This window comes from Lagopus muta, chromosome 7 (assembly GCF_023343835.1).
Source record: "Lagopus muta isolate bLagMut1 chromosome 7, bLagMut1 primary, whole genome shotgun sequence".
In the NCBI taxonomy this organism is placed as follows: domain Eukaryota; kingdom Metazoa; phylum Chordata; class Aves; order Galliformes; family Phasianidae; genus Lagopus; species Lagopus muta.
The window spans coordinates 27,029,606-27,046,790 of record NC_064439.1 but is presented as its reverse complement, the minus strand read 5'-3'; the positions used below and the strand labels follow the sequence as shown (position 1 = coordinate 27,046,790).

Below are 17,185 nucleotides of genomic sequence, written 5' to 3'. Positions count from 1 at the left end.
TCTGCTATATCACTTTGCAAGAGCGGAGTTCATGAGTCAAAAAGGGTTTTGCTGCCAATACTAGGGAATTTTTACCTAAAATAGAAAATAGCATCTGTTTCAGTTCTTCAGCTTCCTCTTTTTTACGTAGATTTTTCCATTCTCCTTAAAACTCAGTCTGCTTGTTAAGATGAGTGATTCTTTGCAGGTGAACCACTACTTGTAGCCTTGACTTCTAGTCTACAGAGCTATACTTGACTTCTGTGATCGCTGAGTTGTTGAAACGTGAGACTGCTCAGAATAGCTGTCTGAGACATTAGAAAGCAGGCAGGCACTGAGCATTTCATTGAGAGGAGGTAATGAAGAGTTTGGCACAGATGTTCAGGAGAAGCCAGGGACTGTTGGAGGAAACTTATTGCTGTCCCATGTTTCACTTGTTTTGTGAAGCCATTGTAAAACCTTATTTTCCTATCCTGCCATATCTTTGATACTCATCACTAGGCAGTGAACAGTGAAATTTGGAATAACATTCTGGAAAAGTTTTTAGGCAGTGTTGGAAAAATAATGTCTGCTCTTTCAACCACTGTTTACATGTCTTAGAGTTACAAGCTACTGGTAACAGATTGCATACATTAGGGTAGAAATTTATCACGAGATCTAATAGACTGAGTTAAGAAAGACTTTTGATATCCATGAAGTGAGTTAAATGTGATCTAGAAGGGCAAACATGTATGGTTTATTTATCTTTGCAAGTCCCTGTGCACAGATTGTTTGTTCCCTGTGTCTTGCACTATCCCTAACAGCAAAAAAACATATAAAGAATATAATTTTCATTAATTTTTCTTTTTTCTTTTTTTTTCTTGTCATTCTTCCTGCAAATTTGAGTAGAAGAGGAACGGAAAATAGATTTTTGCATTACTTAGAGTGTGTACACTATCTATTAGTTTAGGAGGTTTCTTTTTTTGTTAAGAGTGCACATGCACAGGTGGAAGATCAAACTGGTGTAGCTGAATTCCTGTTTAAATGCATAGCAATTCCAGAAATTTCTTCAACTTTCCAAATCCTAAACCAGAGTCTAAAAACCAATAGCCTACTGCAGATTCACCTTGACATTACTTATATTCATGATACTGTATTTGTAGAGTTTTTAAGTGTCTAATGTGATTGGTAGGGCAGGTTTATCTGTATAATTGTTTAAAAATGTTGTGTTGAATTAGTTACAAAGATGGATATACAAGAACAGGGTTTAAAGTACTTGTACTGCCTTGTGTGGATTTTTTGGTCTGTAAATTATCTCAAATGTATGTGTCACAGGGCTCAGCTTGTAGCTAAGTTGATTGCAATAAGGGCTTGTGAACTGCCTATGTTGAATGCAATCCATGATCTTCACTTTATGATTTTCTCTTTCACCATACCTTGTGCATTCTGCTCTGCAACACTGACTGAGTTGTAAGGTTCTATCTCATTGTAACATGCATCCTCCTTGTTGCTCTTTTACCTGCAGTCTGTCTCATTGATAACCTGCACTCTTTAATTCTACACAGTCTATTGACTAGAATTGTCTTCTCCTTTCAGAAGTGCCTAGCTGCCATTCCATTTACATGAGGCAAGAAGGCTTCCTGGCTCACCCAAACAGAACAGAAGTTAAGTTCTCTATTTTGTATTGCTCAAGTATTGTATGAGAGAAATGGGAAAAAAAAAATTAAAAAAAACACAACCTGTAGGAATTTGAGGTTCATTGGTTTAATCCTGCTGATGAGAAGACTCCATGGTCTTTCACTTCCCAGTTTTGAATTTCTGCTGTGCTGAAGTTTTGTAGATTCTGGTACCTAGTTTCTAGTTGACTAGAATAGAGCCAACTTTATTGTGAATTTACTCATTCTGGTTTTCAAGGGTGACAGCTGTTGAAAGGAAGAGACAGTTAAAAATTTGTCCATACAACACATTCTGCTCAAATGGTGTTTGGTGTGACAGACTCAGTTAACTGCTAAGTAATCCATTTTGTACTTAGAAAGATTCAGTGCATGTATGTTTGTTATTTTTTTCCCCCATTTGTTAGGATTTTTTAAATTCAGTGTTCTGGTTCTTTTTGATAGACAAATTGTAAAGCCATTTTGTATATAGCAGAGCTCTTAATGACTTCAGTAAGGCAGAGCCTAAATCATTGTCAAAATTAATAATTCAGAGTAATACCATTTTATACATATTAAGAAGACCAGCAGAGCTAAGCAAAAATGACCACTGAGAAAGAAGTTATGACGTCCACTCTCCTGCTTTGATGTATCTTTTTTTCAGTATATGATTTTTTTTGTTTAGAATTTGTTTGTTTTTCTTCCAAGGAACTAATTTCACAAACCCAAAGAAAATTTAAAAAAATTGATGGGAATTCAAACACATGTATGAATGAAAGTCCTCTAGTAAAACTTCATTTATTAGTGAAAAGCCACAGATGGAAAGGTAACAAAAGTTGCTTAAATCCACCTGTTTCTGGTGAGGCAGAAAATAGAAATAAAAGGTGGTGTGTAACAAGGAAGGTGAAATAGGGGCTGGAAATTTATAATAGTGTTGGTATATGAAATTATATGAAGTGTATAAACTTTCTAATGGAGGTGAAAGACATTAGGGAAAAGTCCACAAAAGCAGGGCTAGGGTCAACAGACGTGAGTTTTAATCATGGTATAGACTGAGGAAAAACAGCCATGTTATGCACTCGTAAGTACTTGGAAGTGGTAAAGTTGTTATGAATGATGCAGAAAAAACAGAGATAGTAAATATTTGTTCTCAGTGTTTAGAAATCAGTCAACATGATTTTATGACATAAAGGTCATGTCAAAGAAATCTGATTTCATTCTTTGTTGAGATTGAAAGTTTGATTGGTAAAGATACATGTCTCTCTTATTGTATAGTTGGCCTATTTTTATGGCATTCAATTTGCCACTGCATTATATTCTGATTAAGAAGTTAGCACTAACCAGTATCAGTAAAGTACACATTAAATACATTAAGACCTGGCTTACTGACAGATCTAAAAGTGGTTGTCATTGGCTAACCATTACTGAATGGATTTGTTTCTGTTAGAGCTGTAGGAATCAGAAGTGTTGCTATTCAATATTTTCATTAAAGATATAGAACAAAGTTAATTGATAACTTTATGGCACAGCAGTAAATAATGGGCAGGACAGGGCAATCACACAAAGCGATTTCAATTGCATGGTAATCTGGACACATTAAACAAAAAGGTTTTTTCATTTCCTTTTTTTTTTTTTTTTTTTTTCCTTTAATATGATGAACATAGACCAAACCTATGGCATCAGGAAACAGTGTATTGGAAAAAATGATTTTGAGATGGACCACATGGCTTCACAGTGGAAATCAGCCCAAGAAGACATTGCAGGCATATGTCAAAAAATCCTTATGCAAGATTTACATAGTTAAAGAGGGTCAGAGTGGGACAGGAGAAGAGGAGATGTTTTGCTTCTCCAGGTTGCACTAGCAAAGGTGCTACTGGCATCCAGTATAGTTCTGGTTAGTCAAGATATTAAAAATAATATTGCAAAGTAGGAATGTGCACAGAAGAAAGTTCTAGAAAGAATGCAGGGTTACAGAGAGTGTCTTTTAGTGACAAAAGTAAATTTAACAAAATTACCTGAATTGGAGTAAACATCCAATGCTTGTCTTCTGCATGGATAGGGAGAAAAATCCTGAGTAGGACTTTAGTCTAGCAGGAAGAAGACATAAAGGAACTAAGGGCTAAAAGTTAAAGCCATGCTAACTCAAACAGGAAATGAGGCAAACATTTTGAAATAAATCATAAAGAAAAATGGATGCTTTTTCATTTTTGCAGGATGCAATCAGCAGTCTTTTGGGAATGCGTACATTAATTAAACACTCCTGTACTGTGGCCAAAATGTTGTGATTGGGTGCTGTGTAAAGGATGTGGGATATTAATTTGATTCCTGTATGACTTAGTGTTCCCTCTGGCATTAAGCCTATGGTCTCATCTTTCTCCATGCATCTTTTAAATAAACACCTCTTTGTCTTTTACTTACAGGTTGTATGTATGAAAAGGGACCTAGGCAGTTTTATGATGACACTTGCGTTGTTCCAGAGAAGTTTGACGGTATGTATGACACATCTCTCTCTCATTTCTTGTGTGTGGAGATGAAAAAGGAAAAGATGAGGGACTTTTCTCTGTTGCTGATCAAAAAAAAGGTCAGTAATGTTCTAATTTAGGATTCCTTAACACACCATTTGCAGTGCACCCAACCAAAGCTGACCTTTGTATCTTGCAACCGAAGTCTCCTTTTCAATAGAATGTTGTTCAGATTTTGCCACTGAAGGGTTCTGTGTCCAAAGTTGGCGCAGAGGAGCTCAATTCCTGTACTGTTGATAAGTAATGGGAGGATTTCCATTGCACTGATGATCACATACCTCTTCTTGTTAGAGATTTAATTAAAGCATCTCTTATAATTAACAAAACAGAGGAGAAAGAAACAGCTCTGGTTTTACTGAATATTAAGCCTCTTTTCTTGTTGTCTGTGAAGAGACGAATAGTAGGGAGTGAGTATATCAGTCATTTTTGTTTGGTATAAGTGTTTTTATGCTATGTTAGGCATTGTACTAGTGGCTTATTTCTCAATAGGATTGATAACAAACAAATCTTCTACCTATTCCTACAGAATTTTTTCAAGAGGGATTCTGGGGTCAAGTAAAATAAATAGCCCGAATTATCCTCAGTTACTCCAATGTAAAATGAGTTTCCTGATGTAACTCAGTTGATTTCAGATTTATTTCATTATAGACAAAGTGGATGGGCTCAGTATTTCTTGCCGATGACTCTGTTAGTCTGCAACTTTGGGAAGTAATTTGGAGATCAATTACTTAAATTTGCTACAGTGGCTTCTTTGAGTTACTGTATGTATGTCCAGCTTTATTTATTTTAACAGGAAGGGTGAGATAAACTTGTGATAAACTTGTGAACAGCTCTCTGACCATAGCTACAAGGAAATCTAGAAAACTCTTGCTATTTTTTTTTCTGCTTTATTTTCTTTGTTTTTCCCTGAGAATTACTTAGGTGGACTGCAAAACTATTGTGTGTCTAGCAGCATTTGTTGTGTTTACTGAAGAATGGGAGATTCTAAAATGACGTTAATCTAAAGAATTACATGTTATTCAACCTGAAGTGTTATGTGTATTTCAGAGTTGGTAAGGAAGAGTAGGAAATAAATGGAGGAATTTAAATAATATTAGCCTTCACCTAATTCTGAGGATTGCTTAATCCAGTATTGCATTGTCGTAGAATTGACACATTAACTGAAAGGGTGTTTTATTTGAAAGTTGTTTTTTATGCTGGCTTTGGAATGTTTTTGTTCATTTCTTTTCCATCGAGCATATCCTGTCATGTGGTTTTGTTTTCATTTGTGTCTGGTTGTTTATTTGGTTTTTCATTTTTCCCCAAACCATTGTGTGCCTGATCTGTTTTCAGTACTAGTGACAAAAATATATTTACATTTATGGGAATGGGATCAGGCCCTGTTCTAGAAAAGGTTAAAATTCTTTGTGAGGAGTACTTGTGCATTGTTTTCTTGAAAAGCCTTTTTGTTTGTTGAGTTTTGTAAAGAGGAAGGAATGAAAATAGGAGAGAAATACAAATAAAATAATAAAAAAATTTAAAAAGTATAATTAAAAGAATATATATTTGGAAATGTTTGAGTGCTTGTAAAGCACTAAGTCTGCTGGTAGCTGTGACGATGTTCACTGAGACAACACCTTGTCCTCGAGAAAACTGATATCATGACAGAAAGCCTGATGACTTTTGAAGAAAATGTAGCAAGTATGTTATTATGTTTTGGTCTGTAAAGCCAAAATGGGATAAGCTCAGGACTAGCTTTGATGTTTCAGAAGTAGATTCTCAAGCTGCTTGATTTGATATCAAAGATCAACACAGATGAATAGCCCGATCCTCTGTAGTATTGCACTTACTGTTTGTGCATTGCTCAGCTATCATTAAAAGAAAAATATTGTCCTTGAAAAAGAAAGCCTTTCAGGACTGGAGCTTCAAACTCGCATAAACCAAAAAGCCTTGTGTTGATTTATTTGTTTTCCACAGCTATTGACTCAATTTTATTTCCTGATTACAAAAGGAAGTGCTCCATTTTTAATATTATTATTCTTATTTTCACTACTTGGAGCCATTCTGTAATGACCATCCTAATGCTGTGGTTTGGTACTAAACAGGTCATGTGTTTTTTCACAGGGGCTGCAGGTCTGGTACTTTAAACGAGGAGTTCTGCCAGTTTTTCAAGGATTATTGTTATTGTTTGCAGAAAATCAGCATCAAACCTTTCAGCTGTTGTTGTCTGCATGAGTTGTTCATATGAATATTATTTAAAAACAAGAGGATACAGTATAGATGAAGCAGGACAATTTTGCACTGGCAGCTTGTGGAACAGCAAAATATTGTTGGTTTTAATAGCTTCATCTGGATTTGAAATTTTAGACAAACTACTTCTTTTCAGGGGAATACTGATATATAGATGCAAGTAAAAGTAATGTGTGCTTATATGCAAGTCCAATATGCCACAGAGGAACTCACATATCTGCAGGATTTGCATATGTATATGTAAAGCACATGCTGTTTAAGTCCAAGTCAAATACTTTGTCAAATTTTCCTTTAGAGAATTTGCATGCAAAAGAAGTTTCACTCAATAGTTTTGCAGCTTTTGAAGCACACATTGAATTTCCAAAACCAGGGCTTGTTCAAAGTACAGTACACAAATGCAGTTCTTCAGACATCAGAGTTGCTCACAAGAATAGTTCAAGTGCTTCCAGACAGAGGATATTACAAAACAGTTTGCAAGCAAGATTTACATGTATCAGAAGCAAATGGGGATAGGCTTAGAGAGACTTCCATAAAGTGTGACTGAATTTAGGAACTTGTTTGCATCTGAATATGTTACTGTAAGAGTGTTTACACTTAATAGCAGGAGAAAGGAAACTACTGCATTTGTGGACAGTTGGGTAGTAATCATTCTTTTCTTCAATTTTATTGACCATAATGATTGCCTTGCCAGCTTATCCGACAAACTGAGTGATGATGCTTTTTGCGGATTGCTCAGCTAACATTGTTATTCTGTGCAGGTGACGTCAAACAGGAACCAGGCATGTACCGTGAGGGACCCACGTATCAACGGCGAGGCTCACTTCAGCTGTGGCAGTTCTTGGTAGCTCTTCTCGATGACCCATCAAACTCCCACTTCATAGCATGGACTGGCCGAGGCATGGAATTCAAGCTGATTGAGCCGGAGGAGGTGGGTTAGATGAACAAATTATCCTGATGTCCACTACCCTGTACTGAAAATTTGACATGGTTCTTTCACAGTTAGGCTGTGTTTTCCTTCAATATTTCATTTCTTAGAACTTTAAAAGGGTAATGGAAAGAAATCACAGTGAGAATGTTGAGACACATGTATGCTTGAGTTGAGACTTAATTTTCTAGTCCCATGAAATAATGAATATATTGCAAGTACTAGAGTTTCAAAATACTCGGTATTAATTGTTGGGCCCAGATTTTTTAGAATTATTTTCCTGGAGGAGTTCTGTTCTCCATTCCTTTGAAAACTTGTTCCTGAATAGTTTCTTTAGTATCAAATACTCTTCAGTGTAAAGGTGTGGAAAGTTGGAATGTTTTACCTGTAGAATGAAAGACTCCAAGTCTGAAACAGATAACAAAGAAATTTAAGAGTTTGAGGCAGTAAAAGCCCACTAAAATAATATAAAAAGCTCTTTTTAAAAGTGTATTCTTGGTTATCTGTATCATTAGATTGCTTATTGCACATTTAGATCCTACTCTTGCAAAAACTCTAGCACATGCATGGCTTCTCTGAACCATGAAGGACTCATTGGGTAGATAAAATTGCTTGTATTCATGAACATTTGCTGAACCATGACTTAGTTCACTAGTGTGATAAACAGGAATAAATTGAACATTTTATTGCATAAAGATTCTTGACTTGTTAACATTAAATAATCTATCCTGTATTCTAAACAGCAGTGAAAACTGTTAGAAAATCTGGTGTGTGTGAATTTTATTGTAATACTGATGTGGATGATTTGATGAGTATTGTAAAAAAGCAATATCTTTCTGGTTTACATCTTGCAGCTTGGAAGGGGTTGAGCAATAGAAGAGAACACAGTAAATTCTCTTTCTGGATTCTTTCTGAGTTAGAGCTGAGTGGGAAGCTTTGGGGGTGTAAGGCAGCTTCTTCATTCTACCAGCTATTTCTGCCATTTGCTATCCATCTGCTGCCATAAGCAATCTGAAAGCTTTCTTGCATTTAAGTTTCATGATGCATCAACAGCCCTAAGGGTAGCTGGATATTGAGACAATACTAATGCTCCTTTTCTTCCTGACATGGTCTGGCTGATGGGCAGGCTGCTGCAGAGACCATGTGCCAGCTCTTTTTTGTCCAGGTGCTCTCCAATGCTACTTATATTCAACTTGGCAGATCCTGACACTGTGCATCTAAGGATTTGACCACAGAACATCCTTTGCTCCAATCTCAGTATCCAACATTTTTCATTTATTGAAAAATCATTCATTTTTCATTTATTGAAAAATCGTTCCCAGCAGATGGTGCAAAAACGTTATAGATTTTATTAGATATGGAAAGGAAAATAAAAAAAAACAACGCCCTGAGAGTTCTTTATTGCGTAATTCCCCAAAGAGATAGATGAAAGTTAGTCAGATCGTCTGTTTGTGAGACTGCACAGCAGTTGCTTTGTGTTTTCGAGCAATGCTGCATCTAAGATCTGGAAAAGGAAGACTACTTCAAACTTGCTTGCTCCTCTGCTCTCAGGGAGTACAAAGGAGGCTAAGTTGTTTTCACGTGAATGCTGTGGATCCAACCGAAACTGTTGATTAAAATAAGAATAGCCTGTGGGAAGTTGCACACTTCTGTTAGTTGCCAAGTGTAAATTGAAGGGAAGTCAAAGATCTTGTTGATTCAGCTGTGGCAGGTTAGGATGTCAATGGCATGACCTTTGTATCTCATCCCTTTCTTCAGATTTATGTCCCTGTAGAAAGAGTGATGACAGAAACGAGTATGTATCAGCTTTTTGGGCACCACAGTTCATTCAGAAAGCATGTGACTGTAAACTGTGGAGGTTTAGAACTGGCGTAGGGCCATTTCTGCTGCCTTGTCATAGACACAGTAACCTTCAGCAGGAAGATGAAGTGGAAGGCTAGAACCCCAACTCACTTCCTCAAAGCATGATTTGATATATGCTCTGCAGATGAAGGACAGGAAGACTCACTTACAAAGACTACTTCTGTACTTGCTTGCCTTTTCACATATGTTAAAATAACATACAGTATAACGTGTTCTCGATGACTGTTTTGTTTTATACGCTTTGCTGTATTATGCACACTTGATACAATGGTGATTTTTAGGACTGTGATTAATGCAGGAAAAAACTTGTCAGGAATGAAGAAAGATAGATGTAGGCATGTGTTACAAAGATGAATAGGCGAATTATGGTTGCATATCTAAGCCAAATCTACAGCTGGTATAAATTGACATGATTTGGAGGTATGTTTTAATGCAGTTACAACTTGGCTAAAGTTAGCAAAGCCTTGATAATTTACATAAGCCTGAAAGTCTTATCTGTAGAAAGGAAATAATACTTTAAAAATAAATTTTAAATAATTACTGTCCAGATGGAGATCAAAGTCATTGGATTTTACTGTTGTTATTTAGTCCCCTTCAGTTCTCAATTCTGGATGTTGTCTATGGTTTGCATCAAAAGACTCCAGACACCTATGGGAAGGTGTTGTAGAGTTGTCTGCAGAGAAGACACATGGTTACTCTTTCCTTTTTCCAGAGCTGTATGCATATGAACCTCGCTAACATTTTTATAGAATGTGTTTTAAAGAGTTCATTGCTTCTTTTTTCCTTCCTCCATTGACATGGGTAGTCATTTGTACAGACAGTAATTGAAATGTTGCCAATGACCAGTTATAATTTTGGGTGGGGAATAAGCTGTTAAGCTCTTTAACAAAAAGTCTCTTTCTCCAGAACTATCTTTGGCAATAAAACAGGAAGAATAAAGCCAAGTAGAAATCATAGGAGCAGAAGCCATATCGCTCTCTGGAATGGTTCACAAGTTGCTAGTGACTACTTTTTGATATTATTTTTAAGGGAAATTACACAACTACAATTGTGCAATTTCTGTCTGGTTCATTCTGCCACCTAGTTCCTCCAAGTGATTATCCTGCCTCCCTTTACTTTTTTTTAATTTATTTTTTTTATGTAGTGGTATTTAGGACTCATTTTTGACTCCTATCTTCTAATGATCTCAGCACTGACATCATTCCAAGTTATGGCCTGTATTAGTTCATGAACTAAGCTTGTATATATGTGTTTTTAATATAATTTACTAGCTTTCTGACAGAAAACACAGAAAAAATAATGCAATCATTCCTATAACTAACTAAAGAAGAGCTTTCATCTTTCTTTAAAGCTTTCCAGTGGAGCTTGATAAATATTTTTTTTTATCATATCTTTATATAACTAGTTTTTCATTGTTTTTCTTTAAAAAACAAAACAAAGCAATGACAACAAAAACCAGCCCACCACTAGGTTTGCAAATGAGTGAGTCTATTCCAAGTTTAATGGATGATGGTGAGTCCAATTAAAAATTGTGTTAGTACATGGGAAATTCAGGTCACAGCAGCCTCTTCTCTTTTATTTATGCATTCCACCTGCAGGGTTCCCCTACTCAATCCCCAAATAAAATATCTGATGATAAGATCTGCTTGTGAAATGCATTTAACAAATCAATGCTAATCCATTTTTGTGGCAGGTGGCACGTCGCTGGGGGATTCAGAAAAATAGGCCAGCTATGAACTATGATAAACTTAGCCGATCACTTCGCTATTATTATGAAAAAGGAATCATGCAAAAGGTGAGCAGCTAATTCTGTATTAAATTTCACTGAAATGTTGAATATTAATCCACTAGTCAGTTTACAAGGAGTGCTTATAACTACATTGCTTAGATAGGTTTTTCATCTCTTTAGACAAACCCTAGGCTTTCTTCTTCACCTTCCATATCCAGTGTATGCATCAAGATATTTTTTTCTGTGTAAAAAGTGTATGTGGTTTTAGTTTACACAGTGCACATCAGGATTAAAGGGAAAGAGGTAGCATTGAAAAATATCCAAAAGAGCTTCCTCGAACATGGGAAAGGCAAATAGCAGAGTACAATAAGAATAATATTTTATAGATCTAAATTAACTGACCATTGCTTAGATACTTCTATAACTGCAAGTTAAGGGAGAAAAATGATACCTATTAAAAAACTAAATATCTTACCAATTTTTGTAATAATAGTTTTGTAATAATGCTATTTTTAAGTGAAATTCAGTATTTCATAATATACTGAACTATGAGAAATATTTAACAAAAATTTATGTATAACAACCTGGTCTTGCTGACAGTATTCAGCCTGTTATTTTCCTGTAGTTTGCTCATTTCTGTGTATATTTTTAAATCTTGCTACGTAGAGTTATGTAGCTTGACAACATGAGAGACCTCCTACTTCTAGAAAATTATTAGGTATGGTCAAAGATCACAATGAGCACCTTGTATTATATATTTGTTCTATATCTTTGCACATTCATTTTGTGATCTGTGATGACTAACATGTTTAAACCTTCCATTGGCCAGCTGCATGAGTGAAAACAATGCCCTCAGCCCAAGTTGCTAGGTAGCTTTTCCAGTAGGACTTCTGAAGTCTGCGTTTGGAGTTACCTACTACAGGTTCTCTTTTTATACTCTGGGATTATTGTAGTAATCACCTGTTTCACTCTCTAGGGGGTACAGCTTGTACAACCTGTGCCTGTGGTACTTCAACAACACTGCCCTATCCATTTTTGTGTGTCTTTTACCTGTGCTCTTAGTTTCTGTGAAGTGGACTGGAAACTAGGTACAGTCAGGGAGAAGCAGAAATGCTTGGATTTTCTGGGTACTGCTACAGACAGAGGTGTTTCTTGTTTCAGTTTTTAGTTTTGGCTGCATGGACAATTCAAAGGCAGCCCAGAATCAAGAATATCTTGGCAAAGAGGGTACAAAAAGTTGAAAAGATGAGAATAGGAAGATAATATGGACACTTCCATTTAACATGTTCTTCTGACAACTAACTTGCTAACTCTTTAATTACTCCTTTATTATCTATATGACTGTATTTAACACACATTTTAAAAACTAATCTGATTGCTTACTTTTCTAACATAGCAATGTTTGAAACTTTCCCTTGGATCATCTTGTCTAGCAACTTAGTTTATGCTAAAACTAATGGGGTTATAAATTTGTAGCAAGTTTCTTTACTGCAAAAGGTGTACGTATATTTTTCCCCTTTTGTTTTAAGTTAAGCACTGGTAATATGCTGTGTAAATATCCTGTTTCTGAGTGCAGACTTCAGTCTGTAAAATTTCCTGATGTTAATTTGCTGAAAAAAAAAAAATTCTCCTGCAGATATTGTCTTTACCAAAATATTACATTTCTAGAAAAGATAAGATGAAAATTTAAGGAGATGCTACAGACTGTTTTGCACCCATAAGAATACAGTTAACTTTGCATTATCTTTCCATCTTCATACATTCATTTTCAATGCCTTGCTAGATGGTGTTGCAGGAATCAATGATCATTTTGATTTTTATTTTCAAATAATTTTAGTTGATGAGAATGCAATATTGCTCATATTTTTTACTGTAATTCTTTAAATATGGCACTTGAGGAGGCACTACTGAGTAGCTTTTTTTCATTTTACATTTTAGTATGGCAGTAATTCTGTTTTGTTTTGTTTTAATATCATTCTTTAGCTTTTAATTGGACAAAACACAGACATTTAGTGGTATTTCTGAGTAAGGGAAAACTGGGATTGTTGGACAAATTGCCACTCCATAAGCAAATCTAAATGTCCCAGGCTTTGCATGAGCAATTGCTAAGTACATATTAGCTTACGTATTTGCTTACGCTGTCCCTGTACAATCAGCATGCACTATAACTAAGTGCTTTTATACTTAAGTATGAATCAATCTACGTAAAGTGAAATTCAGATCTCTATCGTGCAACGTGATTCTTTTTTCCACTTTGCACACAGTGTTGGACTTAGTCATTTTATTTTGCCTCTGTAGTGACAGTTTGTTTACATTTTCCTATACTAACAGCTCCATTTGTGGCTAAGTATAAGAAACAACCACAAACGAAGTTTGAAAGTAAAATAGCTAGTACACCTTTCAAAAGGATATCACGTGTCTCAAAATCAAGACAGTTCCTCATAGTCTGCTTCTGCAGATCCCTAGTCTCTACTATTGTCCTTACCCGTTCTGCTGACTTGTTATTAACTGTATAATAAAGATGAGTTCTTCAGAAATCTGTTGAATGTGGAGTTGCAAAAACATCAACACTTACGCTACCTTTTTTTGTCATCCTAAGGTTGCTGGAGAAAGATACGTCTACAAGTTTGTTTGCGACCCTGAAGCGCTTTTCTCCATGGCCTTTCCAGACAACCAGCGCCCCTTACTGAAGACTGACATGGAGCGCCACATCAATGAGGAGGACACTGTTCCCCTGTCCCACTTTGACGAGAGCATGGTCTACATGCAAGATAGTGGCTGCTGCAACACCCACCCATATAATGAAGGCTATGTCTACTAACAACAGTGACAGTAAAGGGGGTGTTTTCCCCCTCTCTTAGGCTTCTCCTCTTTCACAAGAGCCAGAGGAAAGCTGAATCGACTTCAGTTTGTTTTTTAAATAGTACACTAAAAGGGGCTTTTCCTGTTGCATTATTCCTATGGTCTGCCATGGACAGCGCACTTTATTTGAAAGGGGAGGGTTGGAAACTAAACATTATTGTGTGTAACAGGAGGAAAAGGGTGGGTTTGCTTTTTATTAAGTTTGGGAAGGGAACATACAGGTTTTAAGTACAAAAAAGCTATATCATGTCTGTTTTGTTTCATATCAACATAAAATATTGTACATTTTCTCTGGGTATCTGTAGTACAGTTAATTCTCATTGTGCAAAATAACCACTTGCTGATAATATCAGCACAACATGCCTAGGGCAGTTGTTTCTTGCCATTCTTAATTGTCTTTCTGCAGATATAAAAGAAAAGCAAAGCATATACTGCAGCATTTAATTTAGAAGTTTGAAGTGCTGGACCTTGCAGCTTGCCTCCAAAAGCAAACAGATATCTCTAGAGTTTTACTTTGTTTGTATGCTAGTTTGTAGGGCCTCAAAAAAAAAAGAAAAAAAAAAGAAAGAAAAAAAAAAGAAAGAAAAAAAAAAGAAAAAAAAAGAAAAAGAAAAAAAAGAAAAAGAAAAATCCCACTTATTTGCAGAGTAGCCTTAAAAAGAAGGACTAAGTCACAAAATCCCTGACTTCAGACTACAAGCTGCATGCTGTAACTGGAGTCACATTACTATACATATATGGCCAGTGCTATCACTTGGACATTCCAGGATCCATTTGAGGGTAGTAATTACATGTGATAGGCTGTCTGATGATCATGTCAGCATTAAATACGGGATCATGATCAGGATGGAGAAAACATTTCGTATCCTTCCATTTCCTTTGGTACATAAATAAGTTATTTAATCAATAGGAATTAACTGTACTAAGTCACATATCTAATTATGCTGTTTAGACACAGCAAGCACTCCTTGAGAAAAATATCCAATACACTAAATAGGTACTTTAGTAATTTTTAGACATGGTACCCATTAATATGCATTTAAACCTTTTACTGCTGTGTTATGTTGATAACATATATAAATACTAGATAATGCTAATGCTTCTGCTGCTGTCTTTTTCTGTAATATTCTCTTTGATGCTGAATTTACTATGACCATTTATAAGCAATGCTGTAACTACAGGTAGCATTTCAGGACAAAATAGATGACTTGAACCATTTATTGCTTAGAAAATAGCTTACGCCATAGCTGTGCTATAAGCAGCTTTTATGCGCATTCACAAATGACTAGTAAGCTTCAGCTTGCTGAGGAAAGCTCTGCAGAACCTTTTGTGATATTCGGTGGAACGGAGAGTAGACGAACTGTCAATACCATGAAGTCACTGTATGACATTGTAGTGCTGGCACTGATGTTACCAATCAACTTGTTTTGGACACTAAATGTAAATGTGATCAGATATGCTCGGAAGACAATTTAAATTTTGAGTTCTTTTTTTTCCCATTGTTTATATTTTTAAATTGGGTTTGTTTTGTTCTGGGTTTTCTTTTTTTTTTTTTTTTTTTTTTGAGGGTAATCTTAAACACAAGCCACACACAATATTCTGTATGCAAAATGAAAAAAAAAGACAAAAAAAAAATCTAAAGATTTATGAGCACCTTTTCTGAAGTGTAATATATCCTAGTTTGAGGAAAGGGAGAGCTGGTAAGATTGGGGTTTCTTTCTTTTGCCCAGTGAAATTTCAACAGGTGTTATATGGAGTACATCATTGTATTATGTTCTCAAGAAGTGGGAGGAAAAAGAATATATCAAACAGTAATTTTCATCACAATGGATGAGTTTCAAAGACAGTCCTTGTTTGTGAATAAATTTTCCATCCCATGTCAGTTAAGACATCAGTTAAGCTATGAATATTTTAAGAAGCAATTAATCAAAAGTAAAGAAGTAGTGATCATTAGAAACCACAGGTGCATAAAAAACATTTGAGCAGGTATTTAATTTAGTCAGATCCAGAAGACAAGATATTTTATGGGAGTGTGTGTATGCTTTACTATATCACCTAATTCTGTCACCTGTAATTTTCAATGGCACTTAAATTTGTAGAGATCAACCCAAAATCACAAGTCTCAAACTGCAGAATTAGGAAGGAGGAAAAAGAAAAGGTTAAGTAAGATTGTTTAAAAAAAATATGCAGTTTCAATTCAAATAAGGTCCAAATGAAACATGCTTTGATGAAAAGTCCATGGATTGGTTTCGGTTCTTTAATGTCAGCATGAAGCGCCTCCTGCCTGTGGCAGGATGTGGGTGTGGGAGAGGGATTGGGCAAAAAAGGAAAAAGAGATTAAAAAAAGGAATAAATGCATAAAATGTGTAATATTTAAGAAGAAATATATATATATATGTATCTGTATACGGTAGTGACTCACTGAAAAGCAAGCAATCAGTCCAACATTACCATGATCTTTCAGCAGAAGATAAAAAAGTCTTTCACTGAACTGATTAACCCTTTTTAAAATGTACCTAAGAATTTTATTTAAAGTTTGTTTTTATTCCACTTTTTCGTTTCTTTGAGTTTGGTTTTGTTCTTGTTTTAGGTTTTGTTTTTTTTTTTAGTTTTTTTTGTTTGTTTGTTTGTTTGTTTGGGGTTTTCAGGTAGAATAATAAATCTGGCAGCTGATTCCTGCAAGATTGTTGTGTATTGGATTCCTAAACATTTGGACTGGAGAGGCCCTTGCAGTAATGCTCTTCCATGTGGAAGAGGAGATGATAATGGTCTGTTCCCAGTGCTTAGGTTGGCATCTTGCAAAATGTGACAAAAAAAAAAAAAAAAAACACCCAAAAAACAAATAACAAAACAAAAAGAAAGGAAGAGGGAAAAATGAGGAATACACACAATTCACTTGTTGTTATATACGAATCATAGTATTTAGGTTGACAGAGCATTGTATTTGACTGACAAGAGAAAGAAGGATGGACTACATAACTTTAGAGGATTGATTCCAACTGAAAACTCACACACATTTTCACAGCACTTTAATATCCTACTGAATTTTATCGTGTATATTTGGGGTGCTGGGCTTTTGATTGTTTGGGATTTTTTGTCTTCAGTTGTATCATAGCAGGAGGAAAAACACAGGCTTCAGCTGTAGGTTCTCAAACATACTTCCTTTGCTGCAGCAGTTCAGCTACGCTGGTAGCTGAAGAGGTGCAGTTAGATAAGGATGTGGCAGAGTCCCTCAGATTCCATGTAAAGGAGTTAATATTGCAGGTTTAGGGCAGTGCACAGATTTTGCCTTAGGGATATGGCTTTCCATGCTAGAGAACCAAAGCCTTTTCTTTCCAAGGTCACCAGTGCAACTCCTATACATCAGCTGTGGTGCAATTCTTAACAGTACATTCTCTAAAAGCATGAAGTTCACATGCTGATCAGACCATATCTGCCTGCTTTA

General features: G+C 35.7%; 1 protein-coding gene across 5 annotated transcripts in view; it reads left to right on the top strand.

Moving 5' to 3' along the window:
- ETV1 (ETS variant transcription factor 1) overlaps positions 1 to 15,304 on the top strand; it is a 64,031-nt gene extending 48,727 nt beyond the window's left edge. For all 5 annotated transcript variants that reach the window (XM_048950624.1, XM_048950625.1, XM_048950626.1 and 2 more), the window contains 5 exons: positions 1,555 to 1,623; positions 4,031 to 4,099; positions 7,120 to 7,289; positions 10,843 to 10,944; positions 13,478 to 15,304. In XM_048950624.1, the coding sequence (XP_048806581.1) occupies positions 1,555 to 1,623; positions 4,031 to 4,099; positions 7,120 to 7,289; positions 10,843 to 10,944; positions 13,478 to 13,699 (632 nt within the window). In that variant the 3' untranslated portion in view covers positions 13,700 to 15,304. The remainder of the gene's footprint in view (positions 1 to 1,554; positions 1,624 to 4,030; positions 4,100 to 7,119; positions 7,290 to 10,842; positions 10,945 to 13,477) is intronic.
- The last annotated feature ends 1,881 nt before the right edge of the window (positions 15,305 to 17,185 follow it).